Below are 26,012 nucleotides of genomic sequence, written 5' to 3'. Positions count from 1 at the left end.
ATGTTAATGTCTCCATATATAGGGCTCTACGCTAACCTTTTTCCCAAGGAGCACATGTGCTCCTAAATAAAATGTTAATAAATAAAATCTAAATACAAATTTAGGAGCACACAGAAATTTAGGAGCACAGTGACAATTGTTCAAGTAACACACGCACACGATGTGTGACATCATGGCTTGGTTTCATGTTTTGAGGTACCTTCAATTATCTGTAAATAATACATACATACTCTATCTAAATAGATTAAATATTATTGTCCCTGAGTGAGGGCAAGTTGTGTTGTCTTGATATAATAACCGGTTGCCTCTGGATCAATGAATGTCTAATATTGAATAATATTATTAGATATTTTATTTTTAACATCCCTAATTCCAACAGTCAAGAGGCTTGTTTCAAATTGATGAAAAACCCCACACACGCAACGTTTGTGAGTATAGGCTCTGGCCAGATCGATCAATGAAATACTTAACGTTACACAGGTCGCGCTATGCAGATGCTTAGCTTGCTAACGTTAAGATAGCAGTGTAATGCTTGATGAGAGCAGAGCGCTCTCTCTGTGTTCGCAGCGGGCCCCGCCTCCCTCCTCCTTGGAACAAACATTCCACCCAAAAACTGAATTTCAGTCCAGTTTCAATTAGAGCTGCCGCGATTACCGCATTACCGCGGTATCGCTGTTACATCACGGCCACCGCAGAGTAGGCTGAATACCGCATCACCGCTGTTTTTTATAATAATAATAATGAAGTACCCTCCTCTTGTTGGGCTTGCGGCTCTGCAGATATACCCTACTCCTCCATCGAGGTTCCAAGCGACCCTATTGGCTACCAGAAAAGTCACGTGAAACATTGCAGACCACTGATTGGTCAGAAGAGAGACGCGTCACACGTTGGGAGCGTCCTGCAGTTTTTTACATCCTGAATGTCAGCCATTGATCAGAGCTCATCACAATACGGCTAATAACGTTAGCTTTAGCTCCCCGCCGGAGTGGACTACCATCGCTCATCAGGAGTACTAAACGAGACATAATGATTTTACTGTCTGCAACGAATGTTATAATAAAAGCCCTTCGTTCTATACACTGATTGAAAACTTTATTAACAGACCGCAGAATGGGACAACTCAGCACGCTCTGAGCAAAGAAAGGAACTGAGATGGTCCGGTAAATACGCTGATGTTATTGAACGTATAACTATATAATGGTAATGCCACAAAACGAATGCCTTTATTATAAAGTAGTAACTTTATAGTAATAATAATAAGAAAGGGTCGGGGGGGTAACCACCCCTGCCCGCGACACCGAGTGAACGGCGCACGACCAGAGGGTAAACTTCGAATCCGTGTTTCACTTTCAATAACTAATGCGTGCTTGCCGAATCCCAAACAATATTCATGCTGCAAAGTCATCCTCTAAAGATCGACATTTAGACTAGAGGCAGGCTATATGCTATAAAAAGTAGACTACTACTAAAAAAAAAATGCATTCAAACTTTTTTTTTTTTGTGCGTGCGGTAATAACCGCGCGGTAGGAAATATTTTGCAAATCCGTGCGGTAAGGAAAACATCAACAGCGGAGCTGTTTTGTAATCTTCACAATCACTTGTCTGTCTCGCACACTGCAAGTAAATGATTTTTCCGGTTTGCACACACACATTATTAGGGGCAATACGAGGGAAATGCTCGCACTGTAGAGCATATATATAATTATATATATAATTAGTAAACTGTCGGGGGCTTTTTTTGCCCCCCCTTAACTGAGTTTCGAGGGCATTTGGTCAATTTTCGAGGGCATTTTGCCCCAAGCCCCCGTTAATTTCGAACCCTGACACACGGCGTTGTCTCTAATGTTATCTAGCTACTGATAGCTCCCGATATCATCAGTTTGGTGCTGGCTGGTTAACGTGAGCTAGCGTTAGCTTCTAGCCACAATGCTATACTGTTATACTGGCATATTCCATTCACGTTAGCATGTAGCTAACAATGTAGCTAACAACATCGCCGATCCTTTTTTGAGACTAAACTATCCGCTCTTGGTGGTCACTTGTGTTGATGTTAGTTTTGTTTCATCAACAAATGAGAGGCAGAGCACACAGTGAATGTATCCGTTTTGTTTATTGCACTTTTATTACACTTTGCTGAAAAATAAGTGCTGCATTGGGTAAATAGGCATTTAAAGATGGCGGCGCCTTGTTGACATTTTCTTTGCAGGAAGTGTATTGGCACATTCAAATTCTGATTGGTTGAAAATTGCCTTCATGTACGCCACCTACTGCCACCTACTGCTTTGGCAGTGTACTACATCACTGTGCTCCGGTTGCAAAACGTATGTCTCACTCGGCTAACGCTACGTTGCGACCTGGAAAAGCGAAACTCATCTGAAAACGAAAATGTAACCGCAGCCTCAGTCTCAACGCAGACACACCCTCATGTTCTGGCAAAAAGCCCTGTTGTAAAGCTGGCTTGAGTTTCCAGCTGGAAGCTGGAGGTGGTGCAGCGTAGCAGTGAACACGTCACTCTGTGCAGCACGGAGTGTGTGATCCGTCAACCATTTACACAACAGGAAGGCGGAGGAGAGAGTTCGGCCGAGATAATCGATATGTCAAACTCTGAGGTTTTGATGGGATAGATTTATATAAAAAAAATAATAATAAAAAAGAAATTTGGACATCCGAGTTGTGTGCTTTACGTTATTTTTAATATTTACGACACCCTTGTGGGGGATAGTGTGTCACTCAAACAAAAAGCACCCGCCCCTTTTCATGCACAATACTAAACACATGCCTTCAGAGCAGAGTGGATGGAAAGCCTGTGTGACGAAGGCTATTCCTACAGAGGCAGAAGGAAAGAGGGAGGGGCCGACACACAAGGGAGAGGCGGAGACTACTAAACTAAATAAGCCAATAGAGAGGGGGTGGTGCTGCTGGAAGTAGCACTCAAACCCCTCCTCTTTTTTAGGATACACGTTCTACTTGATGGGCTACCCAGAGAGGACACGCGTTGGAAAATAAACCGAGAGAAGTAAAAAGGAAAAGAAAACGCAAAAAATATATAAAAGAAAGATGAGAAAGGAGAGCGAAAGTAAGATAGAGAAAAGGAAAGGGGAAAGGAGAAAGAAGAGAAAGGAGATATAAAGAAAAACAGAAAGGATGGACAGAAAGAAAGAGAAAAAGAAAGGAGAGAGAAAGAAAGAAAGAGAAAGGAGAGAGGGAGAGCGAGAACTCACATCTGTCTCTTGATGTAGTCCTTGAGCAGGTCCTGGTCCACAGAGAACAGGTCATTGCTGCTCATGTTGTCGTAGTAGTAGGTGACCGTGTTGGTGGGCTTCTGGCCGTAGGCCCCTTCTTTCATGTCGTAGGCCTTGTAGCCGTAATGGTAGTCGTAGTGGCCTTCAGGTCAGAGTGACAAGATGATACAGGTGGGGAAACAGAGACGGGGAGGGAGAGAGACATTTAAGCATCACGGGTGTCAACAGCGCTGTACATAATAATACAGTGGTAAATGGAGGTAGTCAGTGTGACATGTATAGTGCAGCCGGCACGAAATCTGTATCCGCGTGTGTGTGCATTTGTATAGGCGGGGCTCATCATGTGGGGTGAACTGAGGTCCAGAGCAGGGGGTAAAATGCATTTAAAAAGTTAATTGGAGAAGTATGAAACAAAACCAAGAACGCTGAAGCCCTCTCCATATCCTCGTTTTGACTTAAGAAAACATCTTTGTTTGTTACAAATCCCAACAAAAATCACACCATGATCATTTTAATATGTTTTTCAATGGAAATGAGAATAATGAGGCTAATATGGTGAATCATATAGAAGGGGAAGGTATTCACTATGTTCCCAGTGTTTTCTCTAAGGCGACCTGACACGACCCAGCTTTGAGAAGGGCAGACGGGAAGGAGGCCCGAAAGAGAAAGATAGAAGTAGAGAGAAAGAGAAAAGATGAAAGTCACAGAAAAAGAGTGAGAGAAAAAGTGTATGTGTGAGAGAGAGAGAGAGAGAGAGAGAGAGAGAGAGAGAGAGAGAGAGAGAGAGAGAGAGAGGCCAAGGTATAGAGAGACAGGGCGGAATAAAAAAGAGCAGAAGAACGAAAGAGAAACCGATGAAAGATAAGAGTGTAATAGGGCGAGGAGGGACAGAGTGTAGCAGAACGAGAAAGAGAGCCAGGTTGCCAAAACAAACAGGCCTTCGGGTAGCCTATGCCACCCCCCCCCCCCCCCCCCCCCAATGGCCTATAGGGATCACAGGCCTTGCCTCACACTAACCCACTCCGGTTGTTATTCCACTGCTTTGTTTTTCCTGCAGCCTCAGCGGGGGGAGGGGGGGGGGGGGGGGGGAGGCTAGATCAGGGTCACTGCCATAATAATCTTTGCGGATAGAACCGGTCTTTCCTATAGTGTAGCATTAGGGTTACAACATTTCAGTTATATTCAAATATATGGGAATTTGCAGAAACAAAATGTAAATGTAGGCTGTGTTCACCATGTCAAATGCAGATAGAAACACTCCTTTTACCATATACGCAGATATAATTGCAAACGGCTCTAATAGAAATAAAGAAAATCAATTGATTTAGTTATCAATTAAACTTTTTATTAAATGAGTTGACTCTTTACATTGTATTACCGTATATATTGTATTGGTAGTAGGGGTGGAACGGTATGCATTCGAACCGTACCGTACCGTATACACAACAGAAATGTAGATTTATTTCAGTAATGAGACAATAATCTGAATCTTCACCCAAAGCATATTCTCAAAGTACATTCATTATTGTGACTCAAAAAGTGTGAATGTTTCTCAAAACTGCCATCGGAATCACAATATTTTTTTTTATCTACCTTTTTCTCCCATTTTCTATTTTTCTCCCATCCCAATTTCCTTATCGTCCAATTCTACCCTCCCCTGTCTCGAACGCTGTTAGGCCATGCCTCCCACAAGCCGGCTGCAATGTGGACGAAGCCTTACATCACGTGTCCCCTCCGGTACTCGAGGAAGCAGCCGTCGCATCTTTTCACCTGCACAGCGCGATCTCTCAGCGGCGGGGGTCTGCGTGGGAGGGACACGCCGGCCCCGTCGCTTCCTGATTCTGCTGCGCAGGCGCACCAACCGACCTGTAGGAGTCGCTGTCCACAACGTCCGATCCCCACCCATCAGCTTTCCCACCCCTAACACTGCCAATTGTGTTAGTATGAACAACCAGCCAAGCTGATAGCAATGCCGAGAGCTGGGCTTGAACCCAGCGTCTCATGCATTGGTGGCGAGCGCCTTGCCCACTACACCACCTAGCCGCCCCAATCAGAATCACAATTTAGATTTTTTTCGCCAATGTAAATAGATACACCAGAATTTGACGTAGTCATCAGCGCAACGACATTTGCGAGCCATTTTCACGTGTGCCAGTTACAGGAACCACTTGACAATTGACCTATCTCAAACCCGCGTGATTACCAAACGTAGCCGCCTTTCTGGCAGACGTTTCTGGTCATGTGACATGTGCGCCCAATAGCGTGACGAGCTGTGTCTTTGCCCATTTCCACGTCAAACAGCCTGCAAACTACCTGGCGTTCTATCGCCATGCTCTAAGACAAACTCTAACCTTAACCAACTTCGAAGAGTGCCTAAACTTAACCAGTGTAGAAACTGACGTCGGTCAATCAGAGAGCGTCTGCCAGAAATGCGGCTATGTTTGGTAGTCACGCCTCAAACCCTGCTCTCTTTTCCTCGATCCTTCAATTGGAGGATCAAGAAAAGAAGGTGGAGTGTATGAGATCATCTAGATTTTAATGAACCAATGGCCCTTCTATCGATTCCAGCTCCATGGTCACCACTACCCAGGAACAAGTCGGACCAAACCCAACTACTGGCAGAGCATGAGCTGGAGTTTTACCTCCAAAGAAGTTATTTGTCTCTGTAAAAAAAAGATTTATAAATATTTTATTTTAACCACTTAATTTTTATATATTTTTTTACTGTTGTTTGGGGGGGGGGGGGGGGTCCCCACACGCAATTTATTTAATATTACGTGTTCACCTTCCAACGAACACAATGCTCTTTTGTTTTTTGTTGTTGATTGAGTCATTTTACACATACTATTCCCTATTTCTTAACCTCTGTTAAGGTGTTATGGGGAAATGAGATTCCTTTCTTGAACTATGCCCATATTTCTCCAGGGAATTTAACCAATGTGAATGACCCACATGCACTAGGGATGGGCGTGAGTAATCGAATAGATTACTCGTAGCTGAGAAAAATCGATCGCAAATTATTAATAATTTGTATGAATTTAATTTTTTTTACTTAGAAAAGAAATAAGAATAGGTAGATGCATTTTTGTCATGTAAATAACAAAATCTGGTTTTGAATAATAGGGCTTTAGGGGTTGGCCACACTCATCAGTTGCATCTGTCTGTCTATGTTTGTTTTAATTACTTTTGAATGAGGAGTGTCTATTTGTTGGACAGGGCTGATGACGTGTCCATCTCCCACAAATGTCCGTTTTGGCTTTTTTCGAACTCAACTGATAACCTTCCCGTCTGTTTTCGCCAGCAAAGCTGTTTTTCCTAAGTTCTAAATTTAAAAACAATCAGTCAACCCTTTCACTGCCGCACTACCAAACGGTTAACACTTTCACTGCGACAACACACAGAAGGTTAACCCTTTCACTGCCACACAACAGAAGGTTAACCCTTAAAGGGTTAATCTTCTGTTGTGTGGCAGTGAAAGGGTTAAGGCAACAATACGGTCTGTTTTCTGGAGTGGGGCTCGTCTGTTTTCTGGAGGCTTCTCAGCGCGGCTGCTCCCTCGGCTGGCCTCCTCTAGAGTAGAGTGGTGTAAATAGGCCACTGTCTCTGCCCGCCTCTACAGCCCAACAAGAGCACGGCCGGGGTGAAGGACACATGGGCGCCTTCATATACCAGTATTGTTCTATGGGGGGAGCAGACATGTTTCACCACCACATGAATCCAGTCCAAGAAAAGAGGTTTCTCTTTCCACCCTTTAGTTTTCCAAGTTGGGATCTCTCAACGTTTCACTGATGATTTATCACGCTGCATGCGTGTGTGTGTGTGTGTGTGTGTACACACAGCGTATTACTAGTACTATAGAGTGGGACAGTCATGTCATCACTTTGTATGTCTTAAGTCAGCATTTACACCTTTGTAGGGTGTAGTCCTACATCGCTATGGAAAATATGAACGGGATATGAACTTTGCGAGTCCTATACATATTTTCCATAGGGGTACACTAGGTCAGTGGTTCCCAAAGTCGGGGTCGCGACCCAAAGGTGGGCCGCGAGATGATTTAAAAAAAAATAAAAAAAAAATAAAAAAAAATATTTTTTTAATTTTTAATTTTTTAATTTTTAATTTTTTAATTTTAATTTTTTTTGTCAGGCCACTGAACTTAGAAGCAGGCCAGGACAGTGTTTCTAGTTGTATTCTAAAATTCTATTCTATTGTATTCTAAAATGTGACTATATGGTTTTATATTAACTTAATAAATAAACAAAAACGAAAAATCTACTTATTTCAACGAACATTTCAAACTAAATAACAGATTATGCACATAAAACGCTGAAAACAACCGAAGCAACAATAGTATTTTAATGAGGCTATTATTATTATCATTATTATTTTGCAACAAGTTAGCCCTCTCATAAATAGCACATATAAATGAATAACTAACTTGAACTAACTTAATAGGATTGAAGTGATATTTGGCTTAAAAAATCAGTCGCCTGGCAAAAAAAAAAAAAAAAGAAAGCCCGACGATGTGCATTGGGCCGCGGCTCTCTGACGCCTTATTTTCTGGGCCCTGGCCTGAAAAGTTTGGGAACCCCTGCTCTAGGTAACAACAGGAAAGTTCATTCTACAAACTGTATCAGACTTGGCCATACTTGCGAGGACTAAAGTTTGAGTTCTGGACAAACAAAAGAATAGGACTTTCCCGGGGTGAGAACCATTTTGACCCGTTAGGCATGTTGTTGTAATGGTTATAATGGTTGTAATGAGCGACTGCACGTGTGTGTGTGTGTGTGTGTGTGTGTGTGTGTGTGTGTGTGTGTGTGTGTGTGTGTGTGTGTATGAACACGTACCTCTGCCGCCCCTGCCTCGTCCCCGGCCCCTCCCCCTTCCGCGCCCACGACCTCTGAAGCCGCCACGGAAGGGCGCTCCCTCGCTCTTCACGCTCGACACCTCGTCGTGGTCGTCACGCCACTCGCGTTCGTACTTCTGACTGTGCCAGTCTGGAAAACAATGACAAGAGAAATTACTACAAGGCTTTTTAATGTGTTAGACCTGCAGAGGGAGGGGCCTTGTTTGCTCTCGGGGGTCCACGTGTTTACACCCTTGAATATGGGTCTAGGTGGGTTTTTAACATTGCTGGCAGGGGAGACATCTCCAGCATCACATAGGACTGTCCTCCACATAAGGACATTCTCAGTCGACTAATAGTCTAGGCAGGGATTAAAGCAACTGAACTTTTTCTGGCCAAGTCATATTCTTATTTTAACCTCCACTGTATTTTTTTTTTAATAGCGTTAGCGTTTTAAGGGAGCCTACTTGTAGAGCCTACTGTCCTGACTGTGACTATAGACCCTACTGTTGTGGTTGTTGTGCCAGGCAGGGAGGCTGTGTGCTGGAGAGCGTGAATGCAAGTCTTGTGGCTAGCTTCTGATTGATGGCGAACTAGCACCCTTTTCCCATTACTTTGAACCATGAACTAAATGGCTTGTTATCATACAAATAAGGGACTAAACACGTTTCGCAATTATGCCACAACAACAATGGACAGTCTCCTCCCCACCATTTGTATATATTTTTTTACCACCCACCCCCTCCTAATGTACAGTCTCCTCCTCATCATATGTATATATTTACTGTTAGGATCTCTGGGTAACAGTACTGTATATTTGCATATCGTATATGTGACAAATGTAACAGTACTATATACCTGTAAGTCATGTATGTCCCTATGTCATAAATGTCATGTATGTTGTGTATGTCATAAATGTCACTATGAATTGAAAATGGGGGACCCTGATGATGTAAACAAGACAAACGCCTTTCTCTGGTCTGCATCCCCTTAACAATTGTGTGTATTGTATTAGTCAATAAAGTCCTAGACTGTCTAGGACTTTATTGACTAATTGATTTTTGATCCGTAAAGATCCCCACATACAATAACACAGAGGGAGCTCTTTAAATGTAGTGCTTAACCCTTTCACTGCCGCACTACCAAACGGTTAACCCTTTCACTGTGACAATACACAGGTTAACCCTTTCACTGCCACACAACAGCAGGTTAACCCTTTCACTGCCACACTACAGAAGGTTAACCCTTTACTATCACACGGTAGTAGTGATAGCAGTGAAAGGGTTGAAAGGGTTAAAAGGGTTAAAAGTGGTATTCCTTTGTTGAAATAAGTGTTAAGATTGTTGAGGAATGCCTTTTGGTCACCCCAAACAATAGCTTAAATCTCACACCTTGGTGAGAGTCAAAAGGTTACAGCCCCCACCCCTCTACTCTTAAGATCAGTGTCTCCCAGCTGGCCAGGATGCGTGAATGCCACCTACAACAGAATTGTACAGAACGGCATTTCCGCGTTGCTCTGATTGGCCACTGACCCCACGTGACCCTACCCTATTACACGCCCCCTTATCGACGCGCGTTATGCGACGCTCTACAGCTCTTTCGCTCGCAGAACAGCTGTTTCCGTATTTATAATATTGGAAACGCCGCGCTGTGAGCGCTGTGAAGCACCTCTGCCAGTAAAATCTGTAATACCCAAACACTTCTCAGCTGCCTTCACAACTGCTCTAATCCTACCTGACTTATAGTCTTGTGCTTTGCCACACCATTTAGAAAAGTGCAGAATAAAAGTATTGCTTTCCCCCAAAAATATACAAGATACAAGATACTTTAATGCCACACATTAATATATTGATGAATGAATGTATCATTTAAAAATCATTCCGGATCCTAAATGAATGTTGTTGTTTACATGTTGTGTGCATGTATCCCTTCCCTACTTCCCATTTCCCCACGTGGAACACACCTAATAGGATAAATTACATGCTGGTGCTCTAGTGCAACATTGAGTGGCTGAATGTTATCTATAGCACATTTAAGTCCAAACCTAAGAAAACTCTCCCTTTCAGTGTCTCTTTTGACATGATTCTTGTACCGGATCTCCTCTCTGGTCCTCTCTGGTCAAGGGTACTATGACTATGCTTGCACCTCATGGTACCAAAGCACCTCAAAGGCGCTAAAAACAAAATACTCCTATACTTCCTGAGTAACTTGACCAAACACTGCTTAATGGTTGTTTAAATATTTTACATGGGGCACGTATAATCAGGATTTCTTTAGTTACATAGACTTAATTTCCTGCATTCTGTATCAGACAAAGTCTGCCACCGCGCCCTCTACAACAAACAGCCATCAGTCGTTAATTGACTTTACAATTTTTAGACAGTAGAGGTTGAGTACTTTATTATCTAAAGATGTTAAGTTAGAGTGTTGTGTTCATTCATAGTTAGACATTAGTAGAATAGACACAACGTGAGGTAATCACCATCCATTTTAAACCGGTTATTACCTAATGCTAACGTTAGCAGATAGACGCGAGAGCGGTAACATTACAGCTTGGCGTTATCGTTAATGTTGTTATTGATTGATTGATGAGTCGGCATTTAATACAGAGGTGCTGTCGGCATTTAATACAGCGCGGCGTTTCCATTATTATTATACGGAAATAGCTGTTCTGCGAGCGAAAGAGCTGTAGAGCGTCGCATAACGCGCGTCGATAAGGGGGCGTGTAATAGGGTAGGGTCACGTGGGGTCAGTGGCCAATCAGAGCAACGCGGAAATGCAGTTCTGTACAATTCTGTTGTAGGTGGCATTCACGCGGCCAGGATGAGAGCACTGCTCTCAGCCAAAGCTCATGTAACCTACACGTACCGTACCCACTACCTAGTTATGCGTTTTAACTATTAAACCTATATTGATCATTAAGATCCGTCTACGACATAATTGAGTTTGGTTCCACCACAGTAGCTCTACATTCGGACTGACAGCCATCACTGATATAGTGTGTCTGGTCAGTAACATGGGTCTCCCAGTCCCTCCACTCTGTGCGTGAGAAATCATCACTCTGTAAACACAAAATAAATTTTCTGGTATCCCGTTCTCACTTTATCCAATTACATTTATTTGAATTTCTTTTTATACTTGCAGAGCTTATTTCAAGCACATATGTTTTTGTTTCTAATTTTTTGCAGTGTGGAGTTTGCTCTCCTGGATAAAGTGTGTAAAATGAACTTCAAATAACTTATGTTAACTTAATATATATTTTCTTTCATAAACACAGATCACAGAGTTACTGGCCCGAATTACAACAAAGCAGGAATCCCTCCTAACTGACAAATAAATCTGAACGTGTTTCTAGCTAGATGGCTGGTTCACCAATTTAATTTCCTCCAAGCATGACACAAACTCAGCCATTTGTACTGAATCCATCTGAAGTAGATGTTTTAGAAATGCACAGGTAGCTGATCTTGACACACACACACACACACACACACACACACACACACACACACACTATGACTAGTGGTTGGCACGGAACACACTGTCCACATCCTGGTGCAGAGGCATGGGTTGGTTAAAGAGGGCAGCTACATGTTTCAGGAAGCTCGTTTTCTGCCGTTTTAAGCAGTCGTCTTGTTGGCCAAGCTGCGATGCCTAATCCGACTCAAAAGTGTTCACCTCAAAAGTTGTTTATAAACCACCCAACCACTACCTTAACACATTGACCGCCGGGCATTGTGCCCATCTCATACCCCTCTCTGCCACCGTTAAGCCTATGGAGATGTTTACCTTCTTTGCAGGGCTATAACTTTTTTAATTGTATTGCTAAATTGACATTACTATGGCCCATTCAACATCGATTATCTATCGTTCAGGATGTGGGAACGTTATACTTTTTCATTCATACATTGTTGTGTTAATACCTTCTAGAATATAAGTATGTTTTAATCTTTTCTGCTGTAATTCCAAAAACGCTAGTTATAGGCCCAAACGCATATGATAGATTATCGATTGCCGTTTCTTTCCCATACACGCTATATTAAAAAATTCAAATGTATATGATCGGTATACATTATGCTTCATCATGCGTGGAGGAAAGGGGGGGGGGGGGGTAGTTTATAATTCCTTGATCATCAGTAACAGCTTTATGTAGTATGAGTGATATATTGATCAGATGGTTTGCAGTGAAATGAATAAACAATCGGGCTGAAAATAACGTTATATTCCCCTTACCGTGGGCCGATGAGACTGGCGGTGAAAGATCCCAATTATTCGACGCTGATCGCCTAGGTCCATTTTTCTACGGTTTTTATTAGAGATGTTCCGATACCATTTTTTCCTTTCAGATCCGATTCCAATACCTAAGCTTTGGGTATCGGCCGATACCGATACTGATCCGATACCAGTGCATTCATTAAAAAAAATTAAATAAAAAAAGAAATGTATATAAATTATAATTTTTATTTATTTTTTTATACAGCTACTGTTTTATATATACTGTTTTTTAGAAATATAAAGTAAAGTAATGGTATTTATTCAACAACAGGTGATTGTATAGATTAGTATTAGTATCAGTAATTGAAAACTATCTCAATGAGTTCACCCACGGAAAGGTTGTTGGCACATTAGTTCCACACGGACATTATACGTTGCTGCACTTGCTTCCACAAGGCTCCGTTGAAGTAGCAGAGGATCTGTTGTGATTTTTGCACAATAAATATTCAACATTCTCTTTTGAGACTCCGCCTCAGACTCTTATCATTTGGCACTAAAAGCTAAACATTGTAACCGATATGGCTGTCCGCAACATGTCATTAATTGTGTACGCGACGTGGTCGATCACTAGTGACGACGTTAACGTGAGCTAGGTTAGCTAGCATGAGCTACCGGTAGATGAAAAGACTAACTTTACTGGTGAAAATGTGATTTACGTTGGAATACTCTTTGGCCAACTTGCTGTACTTTGCTTGCAGGTCTGCAGCCATTATTGCTGGATTATGAATAGCCCCAACTTTAGCCAAGGTAACGTTTAAGCTAAACCTTTAACGTTAGTTAACGCTAGCTTTCGGTTAGCTGTTCAATGCTAACACCACCAAGCGAACCCATCTGAGCTCCCCGTCAACACCGCTCTGTCGGGAGGATGGCATTTAAGAAAGTATCTGCTGTTAAAATGACAAACAGCATTGACACTTTAATTCACGGTCGGTTAAACACACGTTTGTTTTATAATGCTCACTCAACAGACCGCAGTGTTGTTGATAAATTACGTCATATGGTATCGGAGCGCAGAATTAGAGGGTATCGGCCGATACCAATACCAGCATTTTAGGCAGTATCGGCGGCATTTCCGATACTGGCATCGGTATCGGAACAACTCTAGTTTTTATGGAGCAATAAACGCCGAAATCATATCGATTATTAAGTTTAGAGAGCGATCCATATGTACTATTGTGTCTGTCAGGAGTCCCGTAGCGAGATGTGACTGCCGGAGGAATTTCATCGATGCACCGATGGCACTTCCGGTTTTTGCGAGAGTGTAACTCGCCGACCATCCACCACGCGGCGGTATTGAGCCGTTGCAGTCACATCTAGGGTCCCGCTAGGGCATCGGGGGTTGGCTGGATGAATTATGAATGCCATGGCGAAAAAATGAAATATTGATCTCAAAAACGAACGCATGGCGGGCAATAACGCTGGACAGCGTTTCCGGCCCTGGATGTGTTAAAGTTTAAACCCCATCACTAACCTGACTGGAGACCTCACACCTAAACCCCCCCCACTCATCACAGTCATAAATCATCATGTTTTGGTCCGGCTTGACAGGAGAACAGAACACAGCACATGCTAACCCTGTGGGTCCCCCCCCGTAGGCCCCAAAGTAACAAATATATACAAGATTCCAGTAGAGCAAGGGGGCTAATAATACCATAGACTGTACACACACAGAGCCCACCTGCAAGACATCCAGTCCCCCTCTATAGGCGGTGTGATTTCAGAGTGATGCTTACATGCTTAGTCAGCGTGCCATCATTGCTGGGCGCCTGTTGATGACATCACAGACTACACCTTGATTTGGTACTTGTATAATAAATGCGTCAGACTGACCTCGGAGGTCGTTCCTGGTGTTGGGGGGCATGCGGGAGGTCTCGTTCTGCCGGCTGTTGTTTTTGGACGCCGAGCGTTCCCTGGGACCCTCGGACTTCACCTCGATCATCAGAGGAAGGCGAAGCCACTTCTGCTTGTTGCCTAGGAAGAGACAAGACACAAGCAACGGTGTTAGGAAGCAGCATAATATAACAAGCCATTACACATTATTATACATGTAGCAGACATTCGGTTTTAGCACCGGTGGCCTCGTGGGAATTGTATTCGTTTTCAGCACTTGCACTTTCTTCATCAAGTGATTGATGCATTTGTACAGACACTGTCCCCAAGACCGGTCTTAGTATTGAATTATTTGATGACGAATGTGCTTTATATGGGAAAATAAAAGCCATTTGGTGTATGGCTCCATCCAAGGTAACTTACACAACGATTCAGAAGGTCATGACTTTGTTATACTGGAGCATAACATTTTGTGAGTGGTGAATGGAACATCTCAAGACAAGTTGGCATCATGGAAAATAAAGTTCTACCCTTATGTGTGACACAACGGTTAACAGTATCAAAGATGGCTGTCCCGCATTTGACATCCTTCAGTCCTACTGGTCTACCCCACAGTGCAGTTTCCACTTCAGTTAGCAACTGGCGAATATACTAGAGACAGGAAATGTTAAAAGACCCGAAAGTATTTGTTACTAGTAAGATTAGCTAATGTTAGGTCTAAAAGCTTGGTAACGTGTCCATCTTTGATTTGGTAGCAAACAGCAAAAGCAGATGTGTTCCATGTATGTCTGGGAGGTATACAGTATATTAACTCATTCAGAGCCACGCCCATATGACCAAATTAGGTCCAGATTGCCACCGCTTTAATCAATGGGAGGACGGGGATATTTGCGAACGCTTAAACTATATCTTAAATTATGGCTATGGGTCTAATACACCCGTTGCTTATCAATGACTTGCTTGCAGTCAACATGAAGAAACGGATTGTTTTTTCATCGGTACATTTCCGTTTTGAATAAGAGTATAGTTTGAGATTTCTAGTAATTCCAGATAAAGACACGATAATAGCCCTTTAGTGGAATACACTTCATGGAAACGGAGTAACGTTAACGTTATGTCGAGTTCATACGTGTAGTGTAGTATGAACTCGACATAACGTTAACATTACTCCGTGTCCACTGTTGCTGCCACTGTTGCGTCGCAGATGGATGGTACACTCTGTTAGCTCCGTAGCTAATCCGCTCATAGACTAACTTACCGATAGCAGTAGCGTTAACGTCAGAGCTTACTCCTGGGTTTCAGGGGGAAATCCCTAGCACCGAGCCACCGCCTCTCTGTCTCTGGCTAGGTGTGTGCGCTTGCGTGCGTGTATGTACGTGTAGATGACATAATTTGGGCACGTGTGTGTGTGACTGACTTTTTTTTTTCTGCGAGAGGGAGCGGCGAGAGGGAGAGGAAAGCATTTAGCACTGCGCTTGTAAGTCTCATCTCAGCCGCGGCGGCCTCTAACGCGAGGGCAAAACATCACGATATCCACGATACGTTTAAAAAGTGTATCGTTAATGAACTGTACCCGATATTTATATAATATCGTCATATCGCCCAGCCCTAAGTTGGACCATATCACCAGCCCTGGTTAACCACTTTGCACTGTGGGGTAGTTCAGAGGCACTGGATGACATCAACAAACATGGGGGCAGACATGTTTTATATACAGATGTCCATTCCTCCCACTGCTCGACTGTTGCAGTTCCTTTTTTAGCCACCAGGCAGCCTCAGCCGCCTGCTTGCTGAGAGAGAGAGAGCGGTGTGCATTATGTGTGTGTAGAAGTGTGTCAGACACTGGGAATGTTTGACGCCACAGTGGAAGCTAGCAGTTTAAAGTGACGTGGCCCTGCGCCTATCTATCTGCTGACTGGATAGAGGTAAAGAGAAAGAGAGAGAGAGAGAGAGAGAGAGAGAGAGAGAGAGAGAGAGAGAGAGAGAGAGAGAGACACACACACAGAGGTAGAGAGAGAGGATAAGAGTGAAAAGAAAAGCACACGGAAGAGGCAGAGGTTTCTTCCTTTTTAACCTCCCACCCCCTCTCTCTAACCTAAGAAGGACAATCCAGTTTTGAAGGTCAGAAAAATCTCAAGTGGCTAACTGGCGGAGTAGCTGGCTGGCTAGTGGAATTTAAACCTTTTACTGCTGCCAAAACAGCTCCCAGCTATCAGGACCTTCCTAGTACTTTCTCTGCTGTAGGCTGGAGTTCAAACGGTGCCCGTGTTAAACGTCCCAAGTACAGATCGTTAACAGCCCTTCAAAGCTGCCAATCTGTCATCCCACTGCTTTGCACGTCATTCACAACGTGGTTGAGAGATAACACAACAAATGAACGACGTTGAGAGGGGAAGTCAAATAATTATGTCTAAAAGGGCCATGCGGCCTGAAATATCCCATCACAATATCTCGCATTTTTGATGGTGTAACTGTGTTTGTTATGACCTTCTGCAGTCAGAGACCTGCTACTTTGAGACTGGGGTCTGGAGTCTCTCTGGCGTCACGTGGTAAACCTACAGTTCTGGCTGACTTGACTACTAGCACCTCAGATCTTATTTATATACGCATATTTTACATTTACAGATCTGTATGGAGTGTTGCACATTGTACAGAGTAGACTTAGGTTAGCTATATATATATTTGTGCATGGGGTTGACTTACAATATGGGGGGGGGGGGGGGGGGGGGGTGTACATAGTTGCATTGTGTCATTATTGATAGAGTAACATACAGTATGTCTCACCTGTCATTGTGTTATCATTATTGATAGAGTAACATATGTCTTACCTGTCATTGTGTTATTATCATTATTGATAGAGTAACATATGACTCACCTGTCCGGCAGATTAGACCCCCATCTTTATTATTTTTATACACATCTTGTTCTCACATTTATTCTTATTCACATATTTTTACCTCCATTACCCTGCCTATACCTCCGCTCCCCCTCCGCTGTGCTGCTATGACCCCTGAATTTGCTCAAGGGGATTAATAAAAGGAACATCTCATCTTAGATCAGTTTCCATTCTGTGCCATTGACCAGACAAGAGCTTTTTGGACAGAACGCGCCAGTAAATATGGCTTGTGGCTTTTAAGCTGGTATATTATTCATTATAATCCTTTGGAAATGCCAAGATAAGATAAGATATTCCTTTATTGATTATTTCCATCTTGGGGAAATTTGGGATAATAAAGGCATTTAAAAAAAGGAACACGCCAACATTATCGGAAATGCGCCGACAGTCTTCTCCAGAGTCAGACAAGAAGATGGATACCAATTTCCTCTCTGTGCGTTCGGTAGAAAGCTACCCAGCTGCAAGCTAGCCTAGCTTAGCACAAATGAACAAAAGCGGATACAGACCACTAACCGAGCTTAAAAATCTGGGAGGGGTGTTTTTGGCCAACAGCTAGCCTAGCTGGTCCGTATCTGCTTCCATTAATTTGTGCTAAGTTAGGATAGCTTTCTACTGAATGCATAAGAGAGGAAAGTGGTATCTATCTTCTTGTCTGACTCTGGAGAAGACTAAGCACATTTCCTATTATGTTGGCGTGTTCCTTTAACACAAGTGTTTTTGAAGTGCACTAGTTCTCCTTTTCTTCCCAGATCACCTTACTCTGCATACTGGAACTGAGCCGAGAACGACCACTTCTTCTCTTTTAGAAATAGTTAACAACTGTTTGGAGGTAGAATTCTTAAAGTCCCCATGAAACGGCTAGCAGAATGCAATTTGATTCAGATTGATTTATGAGTTTCTTCTAGGGAGCTAGGGAGGGACTCGTCACGGATAATTGATTGGCGTTTACAGTAGCCAATAGTGCTGAATACGCTGTTACGGTCAACCCATTAGCTAGCAAGCTTGACATTAGCAACGTTATGCAACGTTAGTAACATTAGAAAGCTGATGTAAGCATCATTAGCTAGCAAGCTACAATGTGCTGTCAATGTCAATGAAAAGCATTTAATTCGAAGCAAAATTAGTACATGACTCAACAACATTTTTTTATCGTCTTCCAGGAAATGACAAACTCTAAAATACCATTAAGAATACCTACAAAAGCTTTTTGTCATTGTTGGGACAGATACTGGCGTATAGGTGACAATCAGCACAAGAACAAGAACTTAAACATCTATTTTGATTTCATGGGGTAACATGGTGTGGTAAACCGTGACACCAGTGCAGAAAGAGGTTGTCATCCACACCAACACGTCGCCACAACGCCACTGACTGTGAAAAGCCTCTAGTCGAATAGTCACGGAAAAAAGACAAACGAAAAGAAAAAGGTCACCTTTCTTCTTCTGTCCGTTCTTCTGAGAGTCATCCTCGCCGTTCTTCTCCTCCCCCGAGTCATCAGACTTGGCCTTCAGGTTCTCCTTGCTCTCCTCATTGCTCTCTCGCTTCTCCTTCGACTCCTTCTTGGCTACGGTTCTCTTCGGGGCCTGGGGAGAGGAGGCGGGTTAACACAAGAGGCGAGACACTTAGAAAAAGGGGTGACCTGGATTTGCACACTGGTTCTATCACCAAGGGACTGGATTACATAGAACTGGGCATGACATGACTGGCCACGTGTAAATGTGGAGAAAAAAAACAAGTGTTTTACATGGCCTATATAAATAGAATCTATTTAAAGCGAGAGGTGGGCCTACACTTCTTTGCTGCAACAGTGTTGCTATTCTAGAGGTCAAGAAAGTGACAGGGACGACTTCCCAGGCGCTTTGGTCTTTTTTATTAAACGTCTCTTGATTCGGTCTCATTGTAATGATTGATTGGAGGAGCAGAGTGCCTGAACAGGTCACTTCTCTCCTGGTCAAGCACACAGCTCTGAGCTAAGAGCTAACTTCTTCTCCTGGTCAAGTCCAAGTCTCTGAGCTAACAGCTAACTTCTTCTCCTGGTCAAGTCCAAGGCTCTTAGCTAACTGGTAACTACTACCCCTGATCAAGCCCAAGGCTCTGAGCTAACGGCTAACTTCTTCTCCCCCTGGTCAAGCCCAAGGCTCTGAGCTAACGGCTAACTTCTTCTCCCCCTGGTCAAGCCCAATGCTCTGAGCTAACGGCTAACTTCTTCTCCCCCTCGTCAAGCCCAATGCTCTGAGCTAACAGCTAACTTCTTCTCCCCCCTGATCAAGCCCAAGGCTCTGAACTAACAGCTAACTTCTTCTCCCCCTGGTCAAGCCCAAGGCTCTGAGCCAACAGGTAACTACTACCCCTGATCAAGCCCAAGGCTCTGAACTAACAGCTAACTTCTTCTCCCCCTGGTCAAGCCCAAGGCTCTGAGCCAACAGGTAACTACTACCCCTGATCAAGTCCAAGGCTCTGAGCTAACAGCTAACTTATTCTCCCCCTGGTCAAGCCCAAGGCTCTGAGCTAACGGGTAACTACTACCCCTGATCAAGCCCAAGGCTCTGAGCTAACAGCTAACTTCTTCTCCCCCTGATCAAGCCCAAGGCTCTGAGCTAACAGCTAACTTCTTCTCCCCCTGATCAAGCCCAAGGCTCTGAGCTAACAGCTAACTTCTTCTCCCCCTGATCAAGCCCAAGGCTCTGAGCTAACAGCTAACTTCTTCTCCCCCTGGTCAAGGCCAAGGCTCTGAGCCAACAGGTAACTACTACCCCTGATCAAGTCCAAGGCTCTGAGCTAACAGCTAACTTCTTCTCCCCCTGGTCAAGGCCAAGGCTCTGAGCTAACAGGTAACTACTACCCCTGATCAAGCCCAAGGCTCTGAGCTAACAGCTAACTTCTTCTCCCCCTGATCAAGCCCAAGGCTCTGAGCTAACAGCTAACTTCTTCTCCCCCTGATCAAGCCCAAGGCTCTGAGCTAACAGCTAACTTCTTCTCCCCCTGATCAAGCCCAAGGCTCTGAGCTAACAGCTAACTTCTTCTCCCCCTGATCAAGCCCAAGGCTCTGAGCTAACAGCTAACTTCTTCTCCCCCTGGTCAAGGCCAAGGCTCTGAGCTAACAGGTAACTACTACCCCTGATCAAGCCCAAGGCTCTGAGCTAACAGCTAACTTCTTCTCCCCCTGGTCAAGGCCAAGGCTCTGAGCTAACAGGTAACTACTACCCCTGATCAAGCCCAAGGCTCTGAGCTAACAGCTAACTTCTTCTCCCCCTGATCAAGCCCAAGGCTCTGAGCTAACAGCTAACTTCTTCTCCCCCTGGTCAAGGCCAAGGCTCTGAGCTAACAGGTAACTACTACCCCTGATCAAGCCCAAGGCTCTGAGCTAACACACAAAACAAGTCTGGGAAGAGTTCATTGTACATAGTGTAGTAGTAGTAGCACATTTTAATGATCTTCTTTCACATGGTGGATATTTGAGTTTAGTCAAATCAAACAACATTCCAACCTGTTCTGCATGTTACTGTAGCTCAACTACCATCGACGGATCCATCTGCAAAGCTTGATGGTCCAAAACATTTTGCATAAACACACCATGCAAAGCATTGTTTTAAGCTCACTTAAGTTGAGTTTGTTTAGTCTAATGCGGCGGTAGTTACTTAGTCAAAGACTCACAACTGCTCCACATGATGGAGGTTTCCTTATTTCAACCTGCTCAAACATCCTCATTCACTGCAGCAATAATTCCAGCATGCAATGGTAGTTCCTTGCTTGACAACATCAACAGCAAGTGAAGTACAGGACGTGCAATTTAACTGTTCTGGGGATGCAATATTGACCATTATGCATATTAATCGTTCGCCATCCAGGCAATGGCACGTGACCAAGTACAATATTATAATTCACAAACAGATACTCCTAATGGTGATCACCTGTGGTTGAGTCGAGTTAATCAAGGCTGCACATCAAAGTTACAATTAAAGGGGAACACCATGAATCCCTGTATGTTATTTACACGGCCTAGGAAGGTTTATTCAATATTTGTGAACATGAGCTACTCTCCCAGAAAGGCAGAAACCAGAGAAGTAAGACTCAAATGTGTGATGTCATCAGGTATAAAGTCTGGAGCTGCTCTATTGAGAATGAATGGGAGACTGATTTTGTGGACCCACTGAATTTTTATTTTCCTTTTTTTTTTTTTATATATCCAATTGAGCTTTATTCTATAGTAGGGTTCTCTGTTCTAAAACAGAAAATGTAGGCTACCTGTATTCTTAAGAGCATTCCCCTGGGTGCTCTCGGTGTCATCTATAAAATCTTTCATCATCATCTATAGATTATTTTTGTCTATGGAGCAGCTCCACACTGTACACCCGATGACATCACAAGTTTGAGTTAGCAGCACTCTGCTTTTGGGAGAGTCTCGTTTGTGTTCATTAACATTGCTTGGGCTGTCTTAGACCAGACCATAGGAATAACATTATATGCATTCAGACAACGGCCATTAGTTCTTCTAATATCACAACAGTAACAACAATCCCATTATCGGTAGATCATTCCATAAATTCCACCACCACCATACAGATTCCCCCCCAGTCCGTGGCCTTGTCAGCCCCCCCCCCCCCCCCCCCCCCCCACACTCTGCAGATCTGCTCTGGGAGGGGAGGTGCCCTGGATTGCTAATTAGGGGACCAGCTTTCACAACCCCAGACTTCACCATTAAAAGAAAAAAAGGGATATACAATACCTTGACATTCTGAATTGCAGTGTATTATTTGCACTTCGTCACATTGCAGGGAAAAAAGCGTCCCTATTTGGAATTCAAGTTACAGTAACACAGAAAAACGGTGTGAGCTTTGTTAGCATTCCTCTCTGAGACCAACGTTTAAATGCACACATTGGTTTCAGTGATAAAACGCCAACAACACTTTTTTTCTCTCTCCTGTTAACTTAGCAGCCAACACACAAGAGAAACTCTTCGCCCCCAACATGACAAGGTATCAAGTTGTCAAGGTATCCCCCTAGCAAAGCTTACAGCGTATCAAAGGGGGGGGGGGGGGGGGGTGAGACATCATTATCAGAGGCCGTGAGAACTGGGGATACAGCAGGTGTGCCACAGAGTCTCACCAGTCTGTAGCAAACCCCACCTGCAGCCGGTGACGGCAAGTGTGTCCTGTATTCCCACTTCTAACAGCCTCGGTGACAATGTTATCTCCTCCTCATCTCTCCACTCAAAGAGCAGGAAGCTGGGTTACACAGTTAGCCAGAAGAAGAAAAAAAAGCTGTAAGAAATGTTTTCGACTATATGGCTTATGTTGACGTTTTGGTCATCTAATAAAACTAAAACTTGAATATTAAGATATTTCCATATCAATCAGGCATACATAACGATGACAACAAATTGTGAGATTCTAATTCTAAAGTTATCTAGTTGACTGTGTAATCCCGCTTCCCAGAACCCCTTAATCAGCATCCCAGGATCCCAGCAGTCACAGACGCTTTGTCTGAAAGCTCATACTGTATCCAACCCGCTAAATTATATGCAGAAAAAAATTATAAAAACACACACACTCAAAGATCCATCATTTAAAAAAACGGGGTGGTTGGTATAATGCATGTGATCATGTATCGTGTCAAGATGTTCTGAGCGAGTACCGGTAAATACACCAAATGCCTACTGAAATAGAATGCAGGCAGCGTGAGCTTTCAGACAGGCACGTCTCTCCACAGGCAGACTGTCTCTCCAGGCTGGGACTGGGCTGTTCTCCCCTGGGGCTGGAGGAGGACGGCACACTTACGGGGGGGACTCTCCGAGAGTCTCGGACCTGTTTGACTGTGCCGGGGCAGGACACGGTCCGTGTCACTACCTCCATCTGAGCAGAGGAGGGTGGAGGGAGGGGGGTGGAGGGAGGAGGAGATGAGGAGGGGGGAGGGAGGGAGGGGAGTTTAGAGGGGAGATGGACAGAGATGTGTACTCGCACACACACATGTTGACAGACACGGAATGGTATGCATGGGAACACATACACGCAGACGGACGGACAAGGCTAACTCTAAAACCTTAACCTTAAAGAGACGGTTTACTGTGGCACTCCATTAGGTATTAACCCTTTCACCGCCGCACTACCAAAACAGTTAACCCTTTCACTGCGACAATACACAGACGGTTAACACTTTCACTGCCGCACGGCAGCCGGTTAACCCTTTCACTGCCACACGACAGAAGGTTACCCCTTTACTATCACACAACCGACGGCGACCCGTGTGGCAGTGAAAGGGTTAAAGGAGCACTTCGACCACTTTCAACATTAATCACAGGAGGACGTGTGATAATCAGGACATGTGTTTAGTGCCCGAGAGCTCAGCCGCAGCCAGAGAAATTCCTCCAGGTGATCACCGAGGAGAGCAGACATCTAGCGAACTGCAGACACTAATTTTCTCAACTATTTCCAACTGTATTAGGCCCAACTGGAACGTTGAAGAAATGGTTGAGGAAACAAGTTGTCTGCGGTTCGCTAGAGGTCCGCTCTACTCCGGGTGACATAACTCTGAGGAATTTCTCGGCTGAGCTCTCGAGGAACAGAACAAGTCGGCGAGTTACACGTCCAATTATCACACGTACAAGAAAACCATAGGATTAAGGTTGAACTGCCCCCTTTGACTGCTGCAATCAAGCATATTGAAAATGCTTGAAAGTGCTCTCCATGCTATATATAGGGTAACAAGCATCAGCTAAATGCCTCAGGGTCATGGGTTCATGATTATGGTATCTGCCAAGAATAACTTCTACCATCGTTATTAAAAGGGGCTGTAATGATTAATCATTTAAAAAGGTGATGCAAGTGGTTTATTTGTTAAAATAAGTGTTAAATAGCTCTACATTCTGACAGCCATCACTGATAAGAGTGTTTGGTCAGTAACCTTCGTCTCTCAGTCCCTCTGCTCTGCAGTAAACACAAAATACATGTTCTGGTATTGCTCCCCCCTTTATTCAATCAAGAGAGAGAAGTTAGAACCCTAGATTTTTTTTACTTGTTTCAAGAAATATTGTCAAGCCAAATCTGCTTATTTATTTTACTTGTTTCAAAAACACATTTGCTTATTTCTTATTTATTTCTTATTTTTGTCAGAATTTTTTTGCAGTTCTGTCTCCTGATTGGATAAAGTGAAAACAAGATACCAGAAAATTCATTTTCTGTTTATTGCAGAGTGGAGGGACAGGTAGACCCATGTTGCTGACAACTCTATATCAGCGATGGCTGTCGGAATGTAGAGCTATTCAACACGTAAAAAAACACAAAAAAACACCACTTGCATCACCGTTAAATGATTAATCGTTTTTTCATTGAAACAAGTCAACCATCCTCATTTCGAAGCCATTCATTTATAGAATTATAAATTTCTCCAACGTGAATTTACATCATCTTACATAAGGTATACCAATAAAGCCACATATACAACTTTTGGGAAATTAAAAAAAGTAATTTCAGTAGAGAGGCAGAGTTGACACGGATGTGTAGAATGATGAAGAACAATGCTTTGAAAACAGGATGTCAGCGTTTCAATGTCCGAGTGTGAGTGTGTGTTGTGAATCAATCACGGCACGGACAGCACGTTGGCCGAGACAATGGCGATGAGATCAGCATGCTGAATCATTCTGCAGAATCCGCTGTCGTTGGCCATATTCACATTGCGGCCATTTTGCTCTATATGTCATGGGGAACCCAACCTGAGCATGACATAAAGAGAAAAATGGCCACTGTGTGAATATGGTCAATTCAACACAGGAACATGGATGTAGACAATGGATACCACTGTAGTATACCGTTACATTAAAAGGGGACATATTATGTATCTTTAGTGATGCACGATATATCGGCCGCCGATATGGCCGTTTTTTTACACAACGGTATCGGTCCGATATCAAGATAGGGCCGATATTTATAAAAAAAAAAAAAAAAAAAAAAATCTTTTTACATGTTTTGACCTTAAATAGTTTCAAAATATCAGTCATTTCTGAAAATAAGTTACAAAAGTAAAGAAATTATGCGTTTTGGAAAATAGCTCTTTATTTGATTATCATAAAAAAGTGTTTTCTATACAGAGATATCGACATCGGTAAATATCGGTATCGGCCAGAACAGCAATATTAATATCGGTTATCGGTATCGGCCACAATTTTCACATCGGTGCATCACTATGTATCTTCTCAACTATTTTAATACGACTTCCTTGAAATTTGTGGACTTGTAGTAAAAGATTTTGTTGGGTGTAGCACACAGCAAATAATTTATTAAATATTTCCATCCCTGCCTGGCTATGCAACACCCAAGAGTAAAGAAAACGCTTACAAACTGGGCAGTATATTAGGTAGACAGACAGTGTTCCTGGCTCCAAAAAGTTAATTGATAAATCAAAGCCAACTCATCCTATTGTGACATCATCGAGGGGAAGAAATTCTAAACAGCTCGTTAAGGCTTGTTAATCTGAAGACTTTACACCCTGGCAAAACTGCAAGGAGAACATAATGTAATTTCCCCCGGCAACTAAGTAACATTTCAGACTGCCAAGTCCATACAAAACTAGGCAACACATATTTTCCATAATATGTCCCCTTTAAGATCTGAATAAACTACACTACACAGAATCCATTTTCATTTTCCAGGAAGAGCAGAGAATATTGCATTAGCCTAGATTAAAACAATGAGGAAATATTGAGGGGGGGGGGGGGGGGTTGGGTTAGGGAGGGTGGTGCTGGAGAACCAGAATGATAGGCCAGGTAGTGTCTGGATCCACTTTTTTTTTTTATTTTATATTTTAATGAATTGAATTAAAAAAAATTAGGAAGTGGGAATGGTTTGAGCTGGGGTAAGTTTAGGGATAGGTTCATGAATAACTTTTTTGGTGAAAATGATGCAGAGTTATCGGCAAAAAGTGACGACCCCTG

The 26,012-nt window shown here is 43.3% G+C and overlaps 1 protein-coding gene across 2 annotated transcripts in view; it reads right to left on the bottom strand.

The window, feature by feature from the left end:
- The window catches only part of larp1 (La ribonucleoprotein 1, translational regulator), a 173,607-nt gene that overhangs the window by 34,400 nt on the left and 113,195 nt on the right, over positions 1-26,012 (bottom strand). For both annotated transcript variants that reach the window (XM_084320915.1, XM_084320916.1), the window contains exons 4-8: positions 22,744-22,938; positions 18,519-18,669; positions 14,191-14,331; positions 8,090-8,239; positions 3,222-3,384 (exon numbers count right to left, since the gene is read on the bottom strand). In XM_084320915.1, coding sequence (XP_084177041.1) covers positions 3,222-3,384; positions 8,090-8,239; positions 14,191-14,331; positions 18,519-18,669; positions 22,744-22,938 — 800 coding nt within the window. The remainder of the gene's footprint in view (positions 1-3,221; positions 3,385-8,089; positions 8,240-14,190; positions 14,332-18,518; positions 18,670-22,743; positions 22,939-26,012) is intronic.

Source organism: Notolepis coatsorum (assembly GCF_963971535.1).
Source record: "Notolepis coatsorum genome assembly, chromosome: 8".
In the NCBI taxonomy this organism is placed as follows: Eukaryota; Metazoa; Chordata; class Actinopteri; order Aulopiformes; family Paralepididae; genus Notolepis; species Notolepis coatsorum.
This window is presented reverse-complemented; position numbering and strand designations above follow the sequence as displayed.